At 46.0% G+C, this 23,221-nt stretch overlaps 2 protein-coding genes across 2 annotated transcripts; one reads left to right on the forward strand and one right to left on the reverse strand.

The window, feature by feature from the left end:
- Positions 1 to 11,336: 11,336 nt before the first annotated feature.
- LOC127336989 (BTB/POZ domain-containing protein At5g03250-like) lies at positions 11,337 to 14,389 on the forward strand. Its single transcript, XM_051363850.2, has 4 exons — positions 11,337 to 11,572; positions 11,937 to 12,006; positions 12,292 to 13,548; positions 13,625 to 14,389. Exons 1-4 carry the CDS (start codon positions 11,502 to 11,504, stop codon positions 14,183 to 14,185), a joined length of 1,959 nt encoding a protein of 652 aa, XP_051219810.1. The 5' UTR covers positions 11,337 to 11,501; the 3' UTR covers positions 14,186 to 14,389.
- Positions 14,390 to 14,531: 142 nt separating this feature from the next.
- LOC127336990 (MICOS complex subunit MIC60, mitochondrial) lies at positions 14,532 to 22,112 on the reverse strand. The gene is made up of 12 exons (XM_051363851.2): positions 21,886 to 22,112; positions 21,743 to 21,806; positions 19,984 to 20,634; positions 19,030 to 19,116; positions 18,720 to 18,878; positions 17,724 to 17,801; positions 17,079 to 17,171; positions 16,873 to 16,992; positions 16,493 to 16,570; positions 16,195 to 16,374; positions 15,530 to 15,631; positions 14,532 to 15,052 (listed from the first exon to the last, which is right to left on the reverse strand). Exons 1-12 carry the CDS (start codon positions 21,894 to 21,896, stop codon positions 14,822 to 14,824), a joined length of 1,854 nt encoding a protein of 617 aa, XP_051219811.1. The 5' UTR covers positions 21,897 to 22,112; the 3' UTR covers positions 14,532 to 14,821.
- Positions 22,113 to 23,221: the final 1,109 nt, after the last annotated feature.

Genomic DNA, 23,221 nt, shown 5'->3' on the forward strand with positions numbered 1-23,221 from the left:
AAGAGAAGCGGTTGATAGTCAACTCAACAACACCGCCTTGCACATGATTCAAACTAGTGTGGGGACAAAGGATTTGCCTCGTGTTCGGAACTACACCACCGCCAAGGAAGCTTGGGAAGGTTTGGCCGCTAGTTGCATTGGAAGTGAGAGCACGAGAAGGAACAAGTATAATGCTCTTCGGAATCAAGCCGAAGGATTCATGAGGCTACCGGATGAAGATCATCAAGTCATGTATGGAAGACTTCTCATCGTTGCCGATGCCTTCCGGCTTATCGGTGCCACCCACATCAATGACTCTTGGATCAAGGAGAAGTACATTGAATGCATGATGCCGTTTGTACCCAGTGATGTCAAGACCCTTGTTGGGAGAGAATGCTATTCCTCTCTCTCATCTCAAGATGCCGTACACGAGATGCAAGCCCTCAAGGTGCTCGAGCAAAACTCTCATGATTCTCGCAATCGTGCCATTGGTATGTCAAAAGGGAACAATCTTGCCTTGATGGTCAACCCCGTAGAAGAAGTGTACCCTCAAGAACAATATAGGGCATCTTGGAGTATGTCCTATCCGGAAGATTTGGAACGCCACTATCATGATCACATGGCCTTCCATGCAAAGTCCTTTTGGGTTGATCCCTCCAAGGCCAAGGAAGACAACATCAAGAGAAACCACAAAAGTGGGTTCACTAACTTTGGTCCTAAGACAAGATCATGCTACAATTGTGATGACAAGCGCCACTTCATTGCCGAATGCCCCTATGAGAATAGGGAGCTTCATAATGGAAGGCTCATTCCCAAGGACAAGAGCAAAGACACAAAGGGCAAATATTCAAAAGCCCCCAACAAGAAATTCTACAACAACAAGACCAAGAAGGGCAAGAGGCCCTCAAGAGTTGTGCTAGTAACAAGGGAAGAATATTCTTCCGATGAAGTTGAAAGTTCTAGTGGTGATGAAGGAGAAGAAAGCTCAAAGGAAGTGGCCGCCATTGCCACTACCAACATTCCCTCTTCATCTCTCTTTGAGTCCCCCAATGAGAATCCTCATATCAAGAATGCACATTGCTTCATGGCAAGGTCCTCCTTGGACACATCTATTGTGCTATCAACTCAAGAAGAATATACCTCCGGAGATGATGATGTTGATGATGAAGATGATGCAACCTCTAATGGATTGGTCGCTCTTGCCTCCCTCTCCACTAACTCTTCATCACCAAGTGAATCCCCCAATGAGGTCATTCATGTGGAGGAAGAAAGTTGTCTCATGGCTAAATCCTCCAAGGTATCATCTCCTAGCCTCTCTATGCCTCACATATCTAGTGATCTAGGGGTTGATGATGCTAGTCTAAAAGTGAAACAAGAAATGCTAGAGTTTGATGAATTCATTCTCAACCTACAAGGTAACACTAAAAAGCATGTTTCAAATCTCATGGCTCGTATAGCTCAACAAAATCATACTCTTGAGAAAAAGGGTCAAATAGAGAGAGAAGACTCTCTTGAAATCCATGCTCTTAAAAATGCTATTGAGGAAAGTAAAGAAACCATAGCTTCTCTTGAAGAGAGGCTAGAAAATATTGAAGAGCCTCAAGATAAAATTAACAAGCTCACTAAAGCTAGAGATCTTGCTAGGGCTAAGAATAAAGTGCTTAAAAAGGAAAAGGCCCAATTTGGGGTTGATCATGAGAAACTTGTGAAGGATCTAGATGAACTAGACAAAGCTCACAAAGCTTTGAAGAGTGAATACACTCTCCTATCCAAGTCGTTTGAGCAACTTCAAATTAGGCTTGCTTCATATGATGTGCCTAGTTCCTCTACTCCTTCATGTGATCATGCAAATGTTATTGAGGAAAACACTAGGTTGAAGGATGAACTTGCTAAGGCCTCCTCTCCCCAAAGTAAACTTTCTTTGGATGATCTTTTGAGTAAGCAAAGATCAAACAATGGGAAGGAGGGCCTTGGTTATGGGGCCAAGGCAAAGAAGGCAAACAAGCAAAAGGCCAAGCCCGCACAAGAGAAGAAGAAAGATATCACTAATGGTGAAGCTCCTAAGGGCAAAACCATTAATGATGATGATGCGGGAAATGCTAACCCTCACTATGTTTTATTTAAAGATTATTATGGTGATGTTTATGCTAAGTATGTTGGCCCATATGATGGTTATGTTGCTTGGTATATCTGGGTCCCAAAGACCCTTGTCGCTAACAAAAGAGGACCCATTGAGAAATGGGTACCTAAATCCAAGAATTGATCTCATGTAGGACTATGCCGCCGGAGGTTCAAAATGGGTACTTGATAGTGGATGTACAAGTCATATGACCGGCGGCAAGAACCTCATCAAGGAGTTGATGCCCAATATAAATGATATCACCGTCTCCTTTGGCGATAATTCTACATCCGAGGTATTGGGTTTTGGCAAGGTTGTGGTTGCACACAACATTACTCTTGTGGATGTCATGCTTGTCAAAACCCTTGGTTACAATTTGCTTTCCGTTTCCGCCCTTGGCAAGATGGGTTTCGCCGTCTTTATTGATAATGATATTGTGGTCCTCTTGTGGAGCAAAACTCTAAAAGTCGCTTTCGTTGGGTATCGCGAACATAACTTGTATGTGGTGGACTTTTCGGGGACCACCACTTCAAGTGCGATGTGCCTATTCGGAAAGGCGGATGTGGGTTGGTTGTGGCACCGCCGCTTAGCCCATGTCAACATGAGAACTTTGCAAAGTCTTCACAAGGGGAACCATATTGTGGGACTAATGGAAAATGTTTCTTTTGCCAAAGATCGTGTTTGTAGGGCTTGTGTTGAAGGCAAAATGCATGACTTTCCGCATCCAAGCAAGACTATCATCTCTTCCAAGAGGATCTTGGAGCTCCTTCATGTGGATCTCTTTGGTCCCGTTACTCATGCAAGTCTTGGTGCGAAGAAACATTGCTTGGTGATTGTTGATGATTACTCAAGATACACTTGGGTCTACTTTCTCAAGACGAAAGATGAGACTCAACAAATATTCATTGACTTTGCTACCGAGGTGCAACGACAACACAACCTCCTCATTATGGCAATAAGAAGTGACAACGGCTCCGAGTTCAAGAACTATACACTCAATGATTTCCTTAGTGATGAGGGGATTCGACATCAATATTCCGCTGCTTACACCCCTCAACAAAATGGTGTTGCGGAGAGGAAGAACCGGACTCTTATGGATATGGCAAGATCTATGATGGCGGAGTATAAATCCCGCTATAACTTTTGGGCGGAAGCCATCTCCACCGCTTGCCACTCTTCTAACCGGCTCTATCTCCGCAAGGGATTGAACAAGACTCCATATGAAATACTCACCGGCAACAAGCCCAATATCTCATACTTCAAGGTGTTCGGTTGTAAGTGTTTCTACAAAATCAAAGGAGTTCGTTTGTCTAAATTCGCTCCTAAAGCTTTGGAGGGTATATTTGTTGGTTACGGTGCCGAATCTCACACTTATAGAGTCTATGATATAGCCTCCGGGATTATCATCGAATCTTGTAGTGTGAGGTTCGAAGAAAATGATGGCTCCCAAGTGGGGCAAGTTGATGTATGTGCAGGTGATGAAATACCTCAAGATGCCATAGTAAGAATGGGTGTGGGATTTTTCCGCCCCATTGAGGGACACGGTGTGGCGTCTCGGGAAGAACTATGCTCTACCACGGTGGAGCCCTCATCCTCTCAACATCAACAAACCCCATCTCTTGAAGCTAATGATGCACCAACCCAAGAACAAGAAGAAAACCCTCCCTCTCATGAACAAGATCAAGGGCAAGATCAACCAAGAATTCATGATGGCTCCGATGAGTATCCATTTGATATTTGCGCTTCACCAAATATTGTCCAAGATCAAGCACATGAGGATGAGCAACCTCAAGAAATTGAGGAAGCTCAAGTTGAAGGTCAAGACGGGGACCCAAATGATCAAGTTGATCAAGTGACACCTCCAAGGCCAAGAAGAACCAAGGAGGAGATCGAGGCCCGTCGTTTAGCAAGAAGAGATAGGACCCTTGAAATTCGTGGACACACACATGACAAGATCCTTGGTGATGTTCGAGCAAAAGTCTCCACAAGAAGGCAATTGGCTAACTTTAGCAATCATCATGCCTATATCTCCGTAGTGGAACCCAAGAAAGTGTTTGAAGCCCTTGAAGATTCGGATTGGGTGGAAGCTATGCACGAGGAACTCAACAACTTCAAGCGCAACAAAGTGTGGACCTTAGTAAAGAAGCCAAAGGAGTGCCGCAATGTTATAGGCACTAAATGGATATTCAAGAACAAGCAAGATGAGTTTGGAAATATTATGAGGAACAAGGCAAGATTGGTGGCTCAAGGTTTCTCTCAAGTTGAAGGAATTGACTTTGGAGAGACCTATGCTCCCGTGGCTCGCCTTGAGTCCATCCGTATCCTTCTTGCTTATGCATCGCATCATAACTTTAAGTTACAACAAATGGATGTGAAAAGTGCATTTCTTAATGGTCCTTTGCATGAAGAGGTTTATGTTAAGCAACCCCCGGGGTTCGAGGATCTCAACTTTCCTAACCATGTCTACAAGCTTGATAAAGCACTTTATGGTCTCAAACAAGCTCCTAGAGCTTGGTACGAGCACCTTAAGGAATTGTTGGTAGACCGTGGGTTTGATGTTGGGCTAATCGACCCCACTCTTTTTACTAAGAGGGTCAATGGGGAGCTTTTCGTTTGCCAATTATATGTTGATGATATTATATTTGGCTCTACTAACAAAGCTTTCAATGATGAATTCTCAAAGCTTATGACCGATAGGTTTGAGATGTCTATGATGGGAGAGATGAAGTTCTTCCTTGGCTTTGAGATCAAGCAATTGAGGGAAGGAACCTTCATCAACCAAGCAAAATATCTCCAAGACATGCTCAAGAGGTTCAAGATGACCGAGATGAAAGGTGTGGCCACTCCTATGGTTACCAAATGTCATCTTGCACTAGATTCCAATGGTAAAGAGGTGGATCAAAAGGTATATCGCTCCATGATTGGATCCTTGCTTTACCTTTGTGCATCTAGACCGGACATAGTGTTGAGTGTTGGTGTGTGTGCAAGGTATCAAGCTTCTCCTAAGGAGAGCCACATGATGGCTCTCAAAAGAATCTTTCGATATTTGGTTGATACCCCAAGATATGGTATTTGGTACCCCAAAGGCTCAAGTTTTATTCTCAATGGATATACCGATGCGGATTGGGCGGGTGACAAGGATGATAGGAAATCAACTTCCGGGGCGTGCCAATTCCTTGGTAGGTCCTTGGTGTGTTGGTCTTCTAAGAAGCAAAATTGTATATCTCTCTCCACCGCCGAAGCCGAATATGTTGCCGCCGCAAGTGGATGCACTCAATTGTTATGGATGAGGCAAACTTTAAAGGAATACGGTGTCATTTGTGACAAAGTGCCTCTATTGTGTGACAATGAAAGTGCCATCAAGATTGCCTATAATCCGGTGCAACATTCAAGAACGAAGCATATTGAGATCCGGAATCATTTCATTAGGGATCATGTTGCCCGTGGTGATATTGAGCTTGTCTATGTTCCAACCAAAGATCAACTTGCCGATATATTCTTTTTTTTGAACAAGTTGCCGATATATTCACGAAGCCTCTTGATGAAGCAAGGTTCACTTATTTGAGGAATGAGTTAAATATCATTGATTCAAGGAGTATAGCTTGACCATCTTTCAAACACACCTTTGTCTCAAAAACTTTATTTGGTTTAGATGTGGGCATGAAAATAGGGGGAGTGCGGTTTAAATTATTGAGCTATCCCTCCCCCCATAATGCCAACATTAAGAAATCATTCTCTTAATATCATATGTTGATATGTGAGCGTCAATGATGAGTAGTGGCTTGGACCCAAGATATATCTTCGCGGTGCCATGCCACAACACTCATATATGGTGGCCTAGGCCACCACACTCTTCTTTGTGAAGAGTTGGAGTTATTTGGATCTTATCGCCTTTTATTTGACAACTCCTTGTTCTTATGGGAAATCACTCTAGTTTGGCCTTATTTGCTCATATCTTGCAAACTTGAGTGATCATGTACCATTAACAGTTTGAGTCTTCTAAACCTAAGCCTACACTCATCTATAAGCCATTTCCATCTTGCTCATTTGTCATGTTTGGTAAAAAACTTGGAGTTTGAGGTTTCTCGCTCGGATGATCTAGGTTGCCTCATCTTATTGGTAAATATGCATCTTATATGTGAGGTGATAGTTTATTGCACCACATATGGGTTCGCAAATAACCAACTAAAGATAGGCGGGATTGACGATGTTCTGGAATTTTCCAGAACACCGGATAATCCGCCCCCCAGGCGACCCGGAAAATCTGGCCCGGCCGGATTATCCGCCCTAAACTAGGGCCGGATTATCCGGCCTGGGCAGATCTTGAAAGGATTGAGGACGAGGCCGCGGGGGGGAAACGGTTCATACCACCCCCCACGCGCCTCTCTCTCCTCTCTCTCCTCTCAAGGTCGCCGGAGCTTCTCCTCCTCGCCGGAGTCGCCCCGTCCACTCCCTCCCGGAGTTTTTGGGTGGATCGGGTGCTCCTCCCTCCAAGCTACCTTCTCCTCCAAGCGGCTTTCGCAATGGATGCGGGTATGACTCACAATCCCTAACCCTAGGTGTTGTGATTTGTATGTGCTATTTTCTTGGTGGATTTGGTGTCTAGTTGTTCCAAATTGCTTGTAGTGTACTCCTCTTGCATGCTATAAGGCCGATCTGTTCCAAGACAAGTTGTTGATTGCAAAATCTGCTAGATTCGCAGGGCCGGATTATCCGGCCCCCGCGAGGACCGGATTATCCGGTCTGGCCGGATTATCCGCCCCCTTGGGGCACCGGATTATCCGGCCTGGAGCTTCATCGCCACTGCAGTTTTGATACAATCTATCTTGTTTTAGACTTGTACCAGCTTATAGTATGTTTCTAGAGTGCATTACTGTATCATACATGACTTATGAGCATTATCTTCTCTTTGCTATCCATCTTTGCTATTCACAGGTCGTACTTCTCGGGGTACTTCTCGGAGACGCCCAAGGGCTGATCGGTCAAGTGAGGAGTTCGTGTCCAACGCTCCTCGCAAGTCAACCTCATCTAGGCACAAGAACAAGGCATCAAGGGAAAACTACAAGACCATGGACCCTATTTCTTATTCTGCTATCCGCATGAAGAACTGGTATGAAGACCTCCCAAGGGATGAAGAGACAGAGGGCAGAAAATACTGGTGCATGGAACAGGAGTTCATCTATAAGGATATCTATGAGCCCATGAAGAAAGTACGTCCCATGCAAGCTATCGATGTGGACGTTCTGGCAGTCAACAATCACTTTGCGGATGCCATCTGGGTGGCTGGTAGGATGGGCTTGAAGGATTTGATGAAGATTCAATGTGACTATAGTCCAGAGTTGGTGAAGCAGTTCTTTGCTACATTGGCCATCCAGAAAGATGATGAGCGTACTATGGAATGGATGTCTGGCTCCACTCACTGTACTGCCACCTTGCGCCGTTTTGCTGCTATTCTTGGAGTTCCTGCAGAAGGAGGCCGTCGTCTCCATGGACCTCAGAAGGCAGATAAGAATGCACTGTTTGATCTCTATACATCTGCTTGAAAAGTGGGAGAGACCAAGGGGCTGCTTAGCATTTATAGTCAGTTACTCAGGTTCTTTCGGTCCACCATCGCTCCTAGTGGTGGTAACAATGATGCTATCCGGGGAACTCTTGTGGATCTCATGTACCTCAGCTTTCGGTGTGCTCGTGATGAGAATGAGGAACGTAACTACACTATTGATATCATGGACTACATCTTCCATGAGATTCATGATGCCATGGTCTCCCGCACCACTATACCTTATGCGCCCTACATCCAGCTCCTCATCAACAACACTGCGGGCGTGAGTGGTGAAGACTTGAGCGGGTACCCTTTGATGAAGCACTCTATCAAGAAGGCCTACAAGCTTAAGCCTGTCTCTTCTGTTGTACCTCCACCTGACTCCTTCATGGGTGATGCTCGTTCTAGTGGATTTGCTCCTGCTCGCCATCCTGACCTCCCTGCTATGAAGAAACAAGTGAACAGGCTCAGTTGGTTTCAGCGTTACATCCTTTGCATGAACATTGAGATCCATAAGGAGAACTTTGCGGCCAGCCGGGAGCGGGCTGAGATTAAACATACTCAGGCGGTTATTCTGCACAAGCTCAGTGGTGAGCAAGGACCCCCTCCTCAGCCTCCAGCTCACCCAGGTTACAGTGGGTGGCATTCTGCACAGGTTCCGTGGAGTGATCTTGATAGTTGCATTCAAAGATCCAGTCTCACTCGCCGCTCTCCGGATGCACCTGACACTGATGAAGAAGAAGAAGAAGAAGAAGAAGAAGAGGCGCAAGAGTCCGATGATGATGATGCCTCCGAGTGATCCCCATGGGGCGAGTAGCATCGCGCTTGTCCCCTTTTTGGCGTCTCGATGCCAAAGGGGGAGAAGCGTTCTATTAGGAACTCTCTCGGGGATTTGCATGGTTTGGGCACAAGCATATGCGTTTATCATTCCTTTATTGCTTGTGTTCCCTCTTATTTGAACTATTTGCTTTGGTTGTGTTCCGTTTAAAACTATGTGCTATGTGGTGTGAGACATTGTTATGGTTTTCGGATTTCTATATGTTGAGATCAAGACTATTATATCATGTGTGATGCTATATCTCCGTATCATATATCTACACATGGGTATGACTTCTAGCATCCTATCTCAACTTCATATATGTATATGTCTCTTGTTAGAGCTCATGATGGATACCTCTAGTGTTGAGGCACCTCAATCCTATGTGTTGTGTATTTGTATTCAAATGCAAATTACTTATATGCACACATGTAGGGGGAGTGCCTCTATGTTTTTGCCATCATGCTTGCCTCTATAGTTATTCTCTTGCAAATCCGTATATTGTCACCAAACACCAAAAAGGGGGAGATTGAAAGAACATCTCTCATATTATGTTTTGAGTGTTTGATGTCAATGTATGTGATACACTAATGGTTGTTTAAGTGGTACAGGGATTACATAGATACATTTGTATGTGTGTTGGATGTGGTCAGTGCTGTCAAAAAGCATTTGCAAAAATGTTCATCAGGCCGGATAATCCGGGCCGGATATTTCCAAAATATCCGGCCCCCAGAAATTCGGCTAAGGACTTGGGGAAAAGCTGCTCAGTATAGGGGCCGGACAATTGCCCGGATATTTCCCGGTTTTGTCCCAGGGCCGGATTATCCGGGCCGGACATTTCAAGAATATCCGGCCCCCAGAATTTCGGCTAAGGACTTGACGAAAAGCAGCTCAGTATAGGGGCCGGACAATTGCCCGGACATTGTCCTGGTTTTGTACCAGGAGGCCGGATTATCCGGGGGGGCGGATTATCTGGCCCTAACTTAGGCCGGATTATCCGGCCCCCCGGAAGGCTCAACGGCTGGATTTTGGAGAGGGGTATTTATACCCCTCTTCTTCTTCCTTCCCCCTTTGCTCAATCATTGCACAAGAAATCTGCCAAGCTTCACCTCCATTAGAGCCACCTCAAGAAACACAAGATTTGCAAGATCTCCTTCCTCCCCCAACCAAAGCTCTTGATCTTTGGAGATTCGAAGGAGAAGCCACCGATCTACATCCTCACCGAAGCGATTTTCATTTCCCCCTCATTTGTTTGAGGGATCTCATGCTAGTGTTCCTATTTGGTTCCCTAGTTGATTTGTGTTGATGTGTTGTTGTTGATTGTTGTATTGTTACAGATTTGGGAGCCTCCAATTCGGTTGTGGATGTGTGCCCCAAGAACATTGTAAAGGCCCGGTTTCCGCCTCGAGGAAATCCCTTAGTGGAAGTGGGCTAGGCCTTCGTGGCGTTGCTCACAGGAGATCTGAGTGAAGCCTTCGTGGCTGTTGGTTTGGCTTGCGTAGCAACCACACTCCTCCAAACGTAGACGTACCTTCTTGCAAAGGAAGGGAACTACGGGAATCATCTCCGTGTCATCGCGTGCTCCACTCTCGGTTACCTCTACCCCATTCTATCTCCTATATATTGCATAGCTATATCTTGCTTAGTTGATAACCTTGTCATATAGGTAAATTCACTTAGTTGCATATCTAGAGAATTTACCTTTGTGTCAAGCCTAAATTGAAAAAGAACTAAAAATTGGTTAGCACCTATTCATCCCCCCTCTAGGTGCGACATACGATCCTTTCACCTGGGCCCGACTGGGCCGCTGGGCCGGGGCATGCTGGACGTGGGTGGGCGCCTGGAGTTGGCGAGGTCCGCCGCGTGCAGCGTTGGCTCCGGCTGGAGGGGAGAGTGGTGGATGCGGTGCCTGGCCGGGCTGGAGGGGGAGAGGGAGGTTAACCAGATCCTCAGCTTTGCGTGGTGTGTGGTCTGCAGTTTTTTGCGACACCATCGATGAGTCGTTGTGGCGGCAGCGGTGCGAGGCTCAAGGGAGCTCTGCCCATGCTCTGGGGTTTCGGAGATGGTCGAGGACTCGGACGAAAGTCATGCCCGGCTTAGGTCGGGCCGGTGGCGACGGCGCCCGTGGGTGTCGTTCCCCTCCATGGAGGCGTCGCCGTGGAGTGTCGACATCTCCCTACTCGGTTGGAGTTTGGTTGTCTTTGGGCGAAAGCCTCGATCCGGTGCGGATCGGCACGATGGCGGCGTCGGCGACGTCGTGACTCTGTTGGGAGCTTCGTGCTTGATGACACGGTGCAGGGGTCCCCTTGCGGTTTCAATCCGGTAGCGCTGCGGTCCACGGCAGATCTTCAGGGCGCTATGCACGCCACTGCTGGCATGTTTCTGGAGGACAACTTCTTGGGTTCGACCAGTCCCGCCATTGATCTACTTCGGATGGTGCGTCGAACAAGGAAGGCCTTCTTGAAGTGGCTCCTCCACGGAGGTGTCTGGCGTCGGTCGAGACGTGGCTTGGCTACTTGCTTAGGACAGGTGCTTTGTGTTGTGGTTGTTTGGTCTGTAGCCGGTGTTATGTGGGGTCACGCTCGTTGCTTGTAGCGAGTGGTGTCGTTCTTGTACTCAAATCTCTTCCTTCTATAAAGATATGGTACACCCTTGACGTACTCTCGAAAAAAAATGTCTAGACTAGATCTTCATATTGTGTTGCTCAAGGTGCAGAGGCTCTCTATTTGTATCAGTTTGATACAGAGAATTAATATTCGCAAAAAATACGGAGTATTAAAATATTTCACGCTTTGGATTTGGATTTGTATTTGCGTGGAGGTAGGCGGAGCCGTTTATCTGGCGCGACTGCGGACCCACCTGTCGGCGGGTACGTGGAGCGCTCGCTGACCAGGTTGGGGAGAGCTGGAGCGACCTCGACGGCCCTGCCGCACATGCATGGTGTTCGTTCGTTTCTTCGGTTTTCTGGCTTCTCCGATCCCGTCGCGGCGTTCCGTCCATCGATCCGTCGCGTCCCCCGTCCGGATCGTATATGTGACTGATTGATGGCGGCGACGACGAGGGTGCTCGGATCCAAATCGCCAGACTGCTTCCAGTACCGAGACCCTAATTCCTGGTACATTCATTCTCTCATCACACCGCCTCCTTGGTTTCCCCTAATCCCATGTTGGATGTGATCGATGTAGCCATCGACTTCCTCTGAATTACGTCTTCGTCGTACCATCACTACTGCATTTTTTTCTTGTTTTCAAAAACTTTCGCTACAGCACTTGGTGAAATTTGTCCGTTCGCATTAAGATCTCATCCCCCAAAAGAAACTCTGAATGACACCTGTCGCAAAATGTGCAAGATTGTAGAGAAAGAGTTAGGCCATTTGTCATGAGACACTTACAAATTCAGAAGTGAAGCGAATGCATACCCCTTCTTATAGATTATGTTTGTTCTTGTTTTACAAATCATAACGTCTTGCCCATCTGCAGGATTTGCTTGACTGAGCTTGCAAGCGATGTGGTCGTCGAGGTAGGAGAAGTGTCTTTCAATCTCCACAAGGTAACATTACATTTGCAACATCTATCTCCATGTGTTAATCTCTGTCGTTCCTCCAAACAAAACTCTGTTCGTTGATTCTTCCTAGTGTTGAAGGGTTACATCATCCTCAAAATTTAGAATTCAGTTGCCACTTGCCACGTGACATGATTATCAATATGATTAATTTTGACTGCATCCTACTCGTAACTTATACTGGCTCCTCCACTGACTTGTAGTTATTCACCGCGCGGCACATTTTCATCTTTACTGACAACACTGTGAATTTTCTCTGAATTTTTCATCCAGTTCCCGCTGATCAACCGCAGCAGCACGCTGCAGAAGCTCATCACCGAGTCCTCCTCCACCGCCACCACAACCTCCGACGACGGCAAGCCGTGCACCTTGCACCTCGACGACCTCCCGGGCGGCCCGATCGCCTTCGAGCTCGCGGCCAAGTTCTGCTATGACGTCCGGTTCGAGCTCAACGCCGCCAACGTCGTCCCTCTGCGCTGCGCCGCCGAGCACCTCGGCATGGCCGGCGAGGGAAACCTCGTCGACCACGCGGAGTCCTACTTCCACCGCGACGTGCTGAGCAGCTGGGACGCCACGGTACGCGCGCTGCAGGCCTGCGACGGCGCCGACGGCGAGGTGCTCCCGCTCGCCGAGGACCTCCTCCTCGTGCCCCGGTGCATCGAGTCGCTGGCGAGCAAGGCGTGCACTGACCCGACCCTCTTCGGCTGGCCCATGGTCGAGAACTACACCGCGAGGAGTAGCGTCGACGGGGCCGCGGCGCCGCCGGTGATGTGGAACGGGATCAGCACCTCCGGGAAGCCCCGGTCGCCGGGCGCCGGGTGGTGGTACAGGCAGGCGTCGTCGCTGCGGCTGCCGGTGTACAAGCGGCTCATCTCGGAGATGCGGTCCAGGGGCATGAGCCCCGAGGGCATCGCCGGCTCGCTCACGCACTACGCCAGGCGGCACCTTTCCGGGCTGAACCGGCGCGACGCAGTCAGCGGCGACGCGTCGGACACGGCGGCCGCGCCCTCGGACGACGTCGTCGGCGAGCAGCGGGTACTCCTGGAGGAGATCGTGGCGCTGCTCCCCGCCGAGAAGGGCGTAACCGCGACGAGGTTCCTGCTCGGCATGCTCCGCACGGCGACGGTCCTGCACGCTGGCCCGGCGTGCCGGGACGTGCTGGAGGCGCGCGCCGGCGAGCAGCTGGAGGAGGCGACGCTGGAGGACCTCCTGATCCCCAACACCGGGTACTCCTCGGAGACGCTCTACGACGTGGACTGCGTGCTGCGGATGCTGGAGCAGTTCCTGCTGTCGAACACGACGGCGTACGGCGCCGACGGCCGCTCGCCGGAGATCACGGCGGACGAGGTCCCTTCCGGCGAGCTCATGCCTGCCAGCACCGTGGCCAGGCTCGTCGACGGGTACCTCGCCGAGGTCGGCACGGACGCCAGCCTCAAGTCCACCAAGTTCCAGCAGATCGCCGCGCTCGTCCCGGACTACGCCCGCTCCCTCGACGACGGCCTCTACCGCGCCATCGACATCTTCCTCAAGGTAATAAAATCACTGTGGCCGGCCATGGATGTATGTTCTTGAGCTTGCATTTGATGCGTTTGTGCGTGCATGGCAGGCGCACCCGTGGCTGACGGAGTCGGAGAAGGAGCAGCTGTGCCGGCTGATGAACTGCCAGAAGCTGTCGCTGGAGGCGTGCACGCACGCGGCGCAGAACGAGCGGCTGCCGCTGCGGGTGGTGGTGCAGGTGCTCTTCTTCGAGCAGCTGCGGCTGCGCACCACGATGGCCCGCTGGTTCTTCGTCGCCGACAACAATGCCGTCGTCGACCAGGGCTCCCCAAGCTCCCGCCAGAAGAGCTGCGACGAGCTCGACTTCACTGCGGCGTCGGAAGACAATAACTACGATGACGACGAGGTCCTGGTGTACACGCCCGGTAACAGCGATCAGCAGGAGTCGGCGATGAGCGTGGAGGAAATCAGGCAGAGGGTGGTCGAGCTGGAGGACGAGTGCTCCGGCATGCGGCAGGAGATGCACCGGCTCGGGAAGCCCAAGGGCGCGCTGGGCAGGCTGTTCAGGAAGCTCGGGATCGGCGGCGGCGGCAGGCCGTCGCAGCAGCAGCCGCGGCTGCCGAGCTCCGGCGCCGAGAAACGCAGCAGGTTCTTGGATTTGGGGTGTTGATTTTGTAAGATACTTTTATGTAGTTCGATCGCATGTTGTTTTCAAATTGTAGTAGTAGATATAGGTAGTAATTGGTTCGATTTTTTTGGGCAGAAATAAGAATTTTAGAGCATGCATATTCTTCTTTTCTTTAACAGTTGAACTTCCTCTAGTTTACTGTTTTAGTGTTTTGGATGGAAGCAGATACTATATAATATGCTGAATCCGAACATACATTACTCTGGAATCAGGACGTTAGCTGCTTAATGCATATCGCTCTCCCAAGTACACTGTTGTATTACAAAGTTCCAACTTGAGCAAATGCAGTTTCCGAAAGAAATAAAAGGCTGAGCAAATGCACCGCCAATTAAACAACGACAAATGTCAGCAGATTCAGCACACTGTAAACACACGCCACATGGTATTGGTGTTGCAGGATGAAGATTTCATCTTCAGCAAAAATGTTGAGATATCCAAACGTAGCCTTTTCTCTGGTGACTACAATAGCAAGGTATCAAGTAGCTATACCGCAAAACTTATTCTCTCTGTTTACAGGGGGACTAGGATCATGCTTTTGCAACATGGAACACGCAGGGTATTGTACGTCTGCAACTGGCATGTAAATCTCTCCGAAAAAAGAGGAAATGGTGATCAAGATCACGAAAATGTAATCGAAGAGGCATACGAGTGAAGCAGCGCAAGGGTCTGCTCTGCTATTGCACGTTTCTTTGCTTGGTTCACCCACTCGGAAGCAATTTCCTCTGCTTCAGTCCCTTGCAGCCCTCCTGTCAGAGCATCCGCCGCTGCACTCAAGTCTCCAGCTACAATCAAGTTCTCCACTCTGCTTATAAGGGACTCGATACCATCTCCAGATTGATCCTCTTTGATCTGAAAACCAGTTGCACCATATTTAAAAGCCTTAGTTTGATAACTGAAGGATATCTCACCAGTGCAGGTATATTTTATTAAGGATAAGCGAATTTACTAATGGATGATCACAAGTACAATTGTACTGGTGTCATTGAGAAACAAACAAGGACAATCTGATTGTAGTCATGCAAGAAAGATCCAAAGGATAACTGCTCTATCCAAGCCTGGTGGAGACCCCAGGGGTCAAGTAGAACTACCACAAGTCAAAAGTGTGGTGGCTCTATGCCTGAACTTGACATTAGATACTGCTATTGATTTTTTTTTTTTTTTGAGGAATAATTCAATAGCAGTATCTAATGTCAAGTTCTTGATCAGAAGATTCTGCTATTGAATTATTAGCACTAGATAGTGCTTGATCAGAAGATTCAGACACAAAATTTCAGGTACCTCAATATAGAATTTCTTATTCAGCAGTAGGAAGTTGTATTAACACACCTTGATGGTAGAAGCGACATGAGCAACAGCATGTGTCAGGATGCCACCGCCACCTGATGGTATAAGGCTGAAATGTCTGATTGTTTCCTTCAAGGAATTGAACTGCAACAAGAAATGATGGTAAGGGTAGCCAAACTAGTTAGATCAATAAGCATTCATGAAAACTGGTTGTCGTCATTGCATGATTAATAAGTATAGGTATACGTAAGTTAAATACATTACATGGGGAAAATATAACTTTGAACTACTATTTAGAGTCTCATAGGGGAATGGATACTTTTGTCATCAAATTTACTTGCATATCATCATATTTATTTTACATGTGACTAGAAAAATATTGGTTTTAAAAGATATGGATGTCAAAGGTGTGCATTGCAGGGTGTACATCTGAAAAGACATTGTCTATTAGAAATAAATTTATTTTAGACGTAAGTATGTAACTAGAAAATATCAGTTAAAGCATGGGATGTTAAAGGTGCGCATTGCAGGATATAAGTCTGAAAAGACATTGTCTACTAGAAATAAAATGTGTAATTAACATCTGCAAGCACATGATAATCTCTTCTATCCGAAATGATACACCAATCAGGAAAGCATTAGTATCACCTGAGTTTGGACACTAAAAATGTTGATGTTAAACAGCAGTACATCACACAAGAACTTACCTTTTGTTTTAACTCCATTCGGGTATCTGATCCATACTCGAGAACATCTTCTGGGAGCGATGAAAGAGCCAATTCTAAGAGTGAATCTTTGTCAATGCCTTCAAGAGATTTACGCAAAATATCCACCTCTGTCCGGATTGGTGAGCCACTGGATAGAGCTTCTTCTAGAGCAAGAGTGCCCTGCAGAGAATTTAGAATTATGCCACTAGAAAGACTGAAAGCAGAGGGCGAGAAAGAAATATTTAAGCTTTCAGTAGTTAGAAGCAGGCACGTGATGGTAACAAAGTGAAAAACTTACTAGAGCAAGCTTATGAACTGAATGACTCTGACGAGCTTCTTCGGACCGTGCATAGAATGCCATGCACAAAGCATCTATCTGAAAAACAAGCCAAAGAACGAATCAAGAAAGCTGAAGTTGTACAGGCTGAACAAATTCTTGGTCTAACAGCCATACTTGGAAGATAAAACAGTGTTCACCTAGTTACAAACTTAAGGAAAGAAGAAGTCCCTTCCCTTGCATGCCCTACTGTAGATAATCATGCAACTATGCATACCACCAACTAATTGCTAACCGGCATATCTCTAAGGTGGGCTAGGGTACTGGGGTCGCAGCATGCCAACCTCTAAAAAACGTTTCCAACATTGCCTACACTACAAAGAGATGGTACAGGTTCATACATTGAGATTTGCTTCAGCAATCTGTTCGATCTGGGATGCTTTCTCTTTTGCGAGAGCTGCAGCCAGTTCAGCTTTTGCCAACTCCTTCACCTTCTCAACTTCTTGACTTGCTTCCTCATCCTATTAAGTCAGCAACAGTACAGTTACATAATGAACAAATGCAAGGACTAGAAAATTTATGGTGCATGTAAGGAAATTTGACAGACCTTCTGTTGCAGCTCCTCCACCAGTTTTTTTTCAGATTTTTCCTTAAGTTCTTTAATCGCCGCAGCAGCCTTGTCTTTCTCTTTCTTCAGTTCCTGAAGTAATATCATGAAATTTAAAACGCCACAAAAATAAAGAATGCTTCTGATATTAAAACACAAACAAGAAATCTAGTATAATATTCCCTTTGATCCATAACAAGTGTCGGAAACTGAGTACAAAAGTTGTACTACCTTAGTACTAAATCCCCGACACTTATTATGGATCTGAGGGAGTAATATATATTGACAAGAATAAAGAAAAACATGCACATGGTGCAAACATAAATCCGCTGTTTTGATTTTATTTGATCCATATTTCACTAACATTTGAGAAATATCATTGAACTTCAATCTCTACATGTATGTCGTTGTCATATCCATATGGGGTGAAACATTTAAAGCTTTCACAAACCATATGCGTACAAATACCTGATTGGTCACAATAATGCCACCTGAATACATCAAACGAAAAATACTATCCAGATATTGACATTTTCATGAATTTTACTAATAATGCTACCAATTTTACGTCTAGCAAATTGGCTCACATAGAAACACGAAGGCCTAATACAGAATAAAATCAGAACAAAGCATCTATGCCCCCACCTTATCCAGAATTGCTACCTCCTCCATGCGCATAAGCTCCCGAGCCCTGGTGTCCTTCAGCTGTGTTTCGTATTTCTCCTGACAAAGCACAAATCATAAAACAAGAAATTGAATACTGTGAAGTGCTTATTACTTCTTCCATTCAGAAATATAAGGCATGTTTTGGTTGATCACATGGATTAAGAATGCAATGAAACCAAGAGATTGCTAGAGGGGAATAAAGATGTTATCCATGATATTAAACTACTAATGTCTTGGGAACAAGAGAGAGAGATAAGATAATGTAAGTTTTCAGCTAAAATTTTGAATAAAGAGGGAAAATAAATTATGGCGAAAGGGGGCAAAAGGGGGAAAATGTCATGAAATTCACATGCCAGCCTTAGGTATGTCATGCCTATTTGAATCCTATGGGAAGATGATGCGTGTTTGATCTAAGCAAAGGAATTTTTCATGAGGTATTGAATCCTATGGGAAGAAGATGTGTGTTTGATTGTAGCAAAGGAATTTTCATGAGGTATGACCTAATGTTTTTTCCTATAGGATTTACACTACAAGATTCCTATAGGATTAGTTCCTATAGGATATCTTCCTATGAATCAAACAACTTGTGTAGGAAATTTCCCCATAGGATCCAAATCCTACACAATTCCTATACAAACCCTATGAATCAAAGAAGCCCTTACATTGTTGGACAAGATCCCCCATATTATAACCTTATATTTTTGCACTGGGAAGAATATAAGATCAAACGATTCAATGCATATTGACATATTAATTAACAATAAAAACTTGAACTAATACAGCAGTACTGCAGCAGTTTTCAAACTGATGGGATGACCATGACAACTAAAACAGTTCAACAGTAATACTTTAAAACCATGACAACTAAAACAGTTCAATAGTAATACTGTAAAACCGTGCTACAGTTGAACCATGATGTGCAGAAAACAATGACCATAGCGAAGCACAAACATCACATGCAAATGGATGACAAACCTTCAACTTCCTTTTCTCTTCAGAATACTTGTAAGCATCTGCATCTGCCTGCTTTTTTTCAGCAGCATGAATAGCCTCTATAACATCAAGCATAATTTTCCCATCATCAGAAGCTTTTACACCATCAACAACGCCATCACTTCTAGTCTCCTTAGCACTCTGTTCAACAAGAGAAAAGGGATAAACGCATAAGTAAGCACCAAAATATGAATAGTGCGTACCATCAATTTATTTCCAACGACCTCTCTATCAATAGAAAATATTTCGTCAATTTGGCTCAGTCCAGTTTTTCAAAGGTGGGAGCACATACCACATCTTTAGTAATGCCAGGTTCCTCCCGTAGTAAATATGTCTCAGCAAGAGATTTCTGTTCACCTGCACCAGCAGCGAATGTATCCTACAGATAAGAATTTATTCAATTAGACGATTCTACCAGCATCAATTCCTACATACTATGAAACAACATCATAAAAATTACAAAAGTAGATAAGACAGAAAAACGGTAGTGGCAGATCATGCAACATGGAACTAGTGGTGGGTAAGAGTAACTTATAAAAAAACAGGACAATGTAAACAGAGACATTTTCAATTTTCAACAACCATGTGCTAGTTCTCGACTCGCACTCACAGTGATATAACTCAAACCCAATATTCCAATACCACCGAGCTCTGCAGGTCAAATTCCAGTCGAATAAAAAATTCAGTAGTCGCAAACATAAATATACGACAGGTTTTTTTTTAGGCGAACGATACTCTTTATTGATCCATAATCAAAATACTCCCTCCGTTTTTATATATAAGGCCACTAAGTATTCCGAGCCAAAACTTTGACTAACAATTTGATCGATAAAAAATAAGTTCTATAAACAAAAACATATCGTTCAAAACATCTTTCAAATATGAATCCAATAATATACTTTTGGTGACATATAACTCATATTAGGTTGGTCAAATTATTAGTCAAAATTCTACCTCGAAATGTGGTGGCCTTACATATAAAAAACGGAGGAAGTACATAACTAATTAGGTTTATTACTAGGGGATTTCATTCAGATTTCCATTTCTATAAATAATTCTATGTAGTCATTAAGCAAATAAGCATAGATCTATAAATATTGCAACACAACAATCCTTGTTAAGCCTGTAGAATCTGTCCCCAAGTGCAAATTTGTAATGAGAAAGTAGAAAATATACTGATATGTCAATCAACATGCAACTATGATGATAAAGCAGGGCATATAACAAGTTCAAAAATAACTCAAACCTTTGGTGCATCCGTATCTGCGTGCGAATCATGGGATGGACCAGCCATTGACGGGCTTGATTGCAAATGAGAAACTGTGCTGTCTATCTTGTCAGATTGTCCTGGAGCAACTTCACTGGCTGCCTTATCATTAACGACATTTGGCTTTGCATGAAAAGAGAGAGTATCTTGAGATGGCAATTTAGCATCAGACTCTTGCTTATCTTGAACTTGGGTGAGAGTTTCTGTTTCTTTCTCTTCTGCGGGAGTAGGCTGCTCAACAGCAGCTGGACTCTCTGCTGCATTGACCTCTTTAGTTGGAAGGTCCTTAGGTGTTTCCTGAGCAATGCCATTGTTTGGATCTGACATGGTCTGTTTCTGATCAACCTTTTGTTCAAAAGGGGACTTCAGATTTTCATACATCTTTGTGAAATTTGGATCCCTGATGGTCGAAGGCAATTTTTTATCCTTAAACTGAAGATCTATGTAGCCAGCTTGATGAGCAGCCACAGCAGCAGCACCAACCACCACAGTTCCAAGCAGAAGCTTTGAAACCTTGCTTCCAGACTGAGGAGGTTCTTCTTGAGGTTTCGGGACAGGATTCTGTGCCGAACTCTGTTGAGATGCTTTTGATGAGTTTCTTCTGGATTGAAGGAATGTTGGACTTTGGACCTGATAAATAGGTTATTCTGTCACATTATTGTAGTTTACGCCAGCAATAGACAGGAAAAGGATGCAAGATTTTTTCCTAATTCTTGTGCAAAATTCCATAGCTAATAAAGGAGGGGCATTACAAACCTAACTACAAAAATGTGTGCATTCATTGCACATGAAAAATGTCTGCATTTATGTAACTACTAGTGAGCACATGAAAAAAAAAGAACAATACAGCGATTCACCAGATCAACCAACTCGCTGTAGATGTTTCTGCTTGCATTGATAATGTTACCAACAAATAAGTAACACTACATAATATGAAAAGAAGAAAGTGTGTAGTCCCATATATTTCTAGAGCATTTATCAAGGGTTTGCAAGTAATCAGTATTCTGTATGAATAATAAATGCACAATTTAGAAAAATAAGACAGCAAATAACATGATTCATGTGATCCCTATGTAAGTGGATTCTTTTATCACCACATTAAGATAAATGTGGCTCCTACTAAGTTCCAAATGTTGTTATAACTACCAGCATTACCAGTTTACTACACATGTATGTTCGCAACTGATTTAAAGTTCCATGACAGACAGACCAGACATTTACTCAACTGAACAAATAGTATTTTGTGTAATTTGCTCGAACAAAAGAACTCCACTAATAAATCAAGCCTGTATAAATATCAACGAACAACCATACACGAATCGCGACAGTCTTCTCTTAGTTTTGCCCACATTTTCCTATTGCTTTCGCCAATGCAGCTACGCATATTTGTTATCTTAAATAAGAACGCTGGCTCACATGTCACAGCATTTTGCTCAAGATAGTCTTTGCTTAGTAAATATCATTTCAAATCAGAGGGGCGCTAAACACAACTGACGAGATGAGTTAGCATCCACAAAGTAATCACAAATCGGCGCACAAGCTTTGCACAGGCAATCTAATCAATAAAATTCACCTATTCTAACCCGTCCCGGGCAAGCTCTCACGAGCAACCGAACTCTGAAGTCTCAATACAGCAAACGCCTACCAGAGCAAACAGCTCGATCAATTGCAACCAGCAGAGATAGCCCCCTCATGGCTAATGGACATCAAACCATCAGGATAGAGCGGGGACGCTTACCTCGCTGGAGATCGGTCTAGGGATCCTCGTGCGGGCCCGCAGCGAGTACAGATCTCGCACGCTCCTGCAATAGCAGAGAGAGCCGGGCATTAGGCGTCGAAACCCTAATTCGGCGTAGCGAATACCTAGGTCGGTGCCCGTACCTGCGCAACATGGCGGGCGATGCCTCCGGTGACCTCCGCCTCGCGGTCTACTCGTCGCTGGGGAGGGTGGAGGGAGCGTAGAGAGACGCGGCTCCGATCGTTATGCGGGGTTCGCCGCGTTTCGCCGGAGAGGCGGGCCGGCGCGGCGGGGAAGAGGCGGAGCGGCGGGAGGGGAACGAGGAAGACGGCCGAGGTGGGCAGCGTCCTTGTGCGGCGTCGGGAATCAGGCCCTTCGTGTTATGCTAGCCGAATTTGGAGGACTAAATCGGAAATATCGTATTGGAATTGTTCGCATAAAATTTACATGAAAATTACTCAATTATGAATTAGAAAAAAAACGACTTGGGTCAATAAGGCCATAGGCCATGTTTGGTCAAAGCCTTCATAAAAAGGCTTACATCAGGTCAAAGACCACAGGATATACCCAAATAATTGGAAAATGTACCCTAAACAAAAGGGAGATTGCCATCAACACTATTTGCTTCAAAATTCTTGACAAATTAACCTTGTCGACCACAGTTTTGGTCGACCGTGGATCCCATTGACAAATTTAGCTAAAGTCCCTGCAGGCATAATTGGTACCAAACCTCGCTAGGGCCACTTCTTTTGGGCTTATAGAGCAGCTTCTAGGTGCCAAACCGCTGAAACTGAAAAGAAGTGTACGGCTTAAGGTGGGCTTATTTCCACCGAGAAGCCAGCGCGTAGTGCAATTCCAGTTTCCCGAGCTTCTACCTAAGGAAGCGAAACGGTATGTGAATCTACCCCTCCAAATCAGTATATTTTACGGCAAAATGTCACTCCACCTAAGCAAACTGTCTCCCACTGAAAATGTGGAAAAGAAAAAAAGAAAAAAATCACCGTACACTTCTCCCCGCATTCCCGCATCGAGCCATGCCCTCCTCTGCTCGCTAGGGTTAAACACAGCCGCCGCTGCTCAACCCCCGCCTACCACTCCGCCGCCGTCGTCCCCAAAGTTCGCAGCTGAACCGCCCCTCGCCGCGGCTCGCGCCTGCCTCTCCCGCCCCTCGCCGCGGCACCCTGTCCCCTGGCGTCTGGGTGAGGGTTTCCGCCGCCAGCCGACGGCCACCCCACCCCACCCCGACCACCCCCAACGCCACACGCCCCGCCGCGACCAGCCCTACCGCCAGCCGCTGTGACCATCCCTGCCTCCAGCCGCCATGACCAGCCTCGCCGCCAGACGCCGCCAGCCGCCGTGATAGGCTTCTCCTCCGCCCGAGCACTCTCCCCCAAGTCGAGATCTTCCGCCGGGCGTCCTTCTCCGGCATCCTCTTTGCGCGAGCTCTTCATCCGCATCACCACTGACGGAACAGCCTGC

Source organism: Lolium perenne, chromosome 2 (assembly GCF_019359855.2).
Source record: "Lolium perenne isolate Kyuss_39 chromosome 2, Kyuss_2.0, whole genome shotgun sequence".
Lineage (NCBI taxonomy): Eukaryota > Viridiplantae > Streptophyta > Magnoliopsida > Poales > Poaceae > Lolium > Lolium perenne.

Bases quoted from the DNA above. Each gene is read 5' to 3' on its own strand.
- LOC127336990 (XM_051363851.2), bottom strand. The intron at 17,802-18,719 runs GTTTGTCATCCA...GTGCTTTGTCAG, and splicing joins AAGAGAAAAGGAAGTTGAAG to GAGAAATACGAAACACAGCT. The intron at 15,053-15,529 runs GTGTGTTAATAC...ACTGGTTTTCAG, and splicing joins ATGTCGCTTCTACCATCAAG to ATCAAAGAGGATCAATCTGG.
- LOC127336989 (XM_051363850.2), top strand. From the start codon at position 11,502: ATGGCGGCGACGACGAGGGTGCTCGGATCCAAATCGCCAGACTGCTTC. The intron at 11,573-11,936 runs GTACATTCATTC...GCCCATCTGCAG, and splicing joins TACCGAGACCCTAATTCCTG to GATTTGCTTGACTGAGCTTG. The intron at 12,007-12,291 runs GTAACATTACAT...TTTTTCATCCAG, and splicing joins TGTCTTTCAATCTCCACAAG to TTCCCGCTGATCAACCGCAG.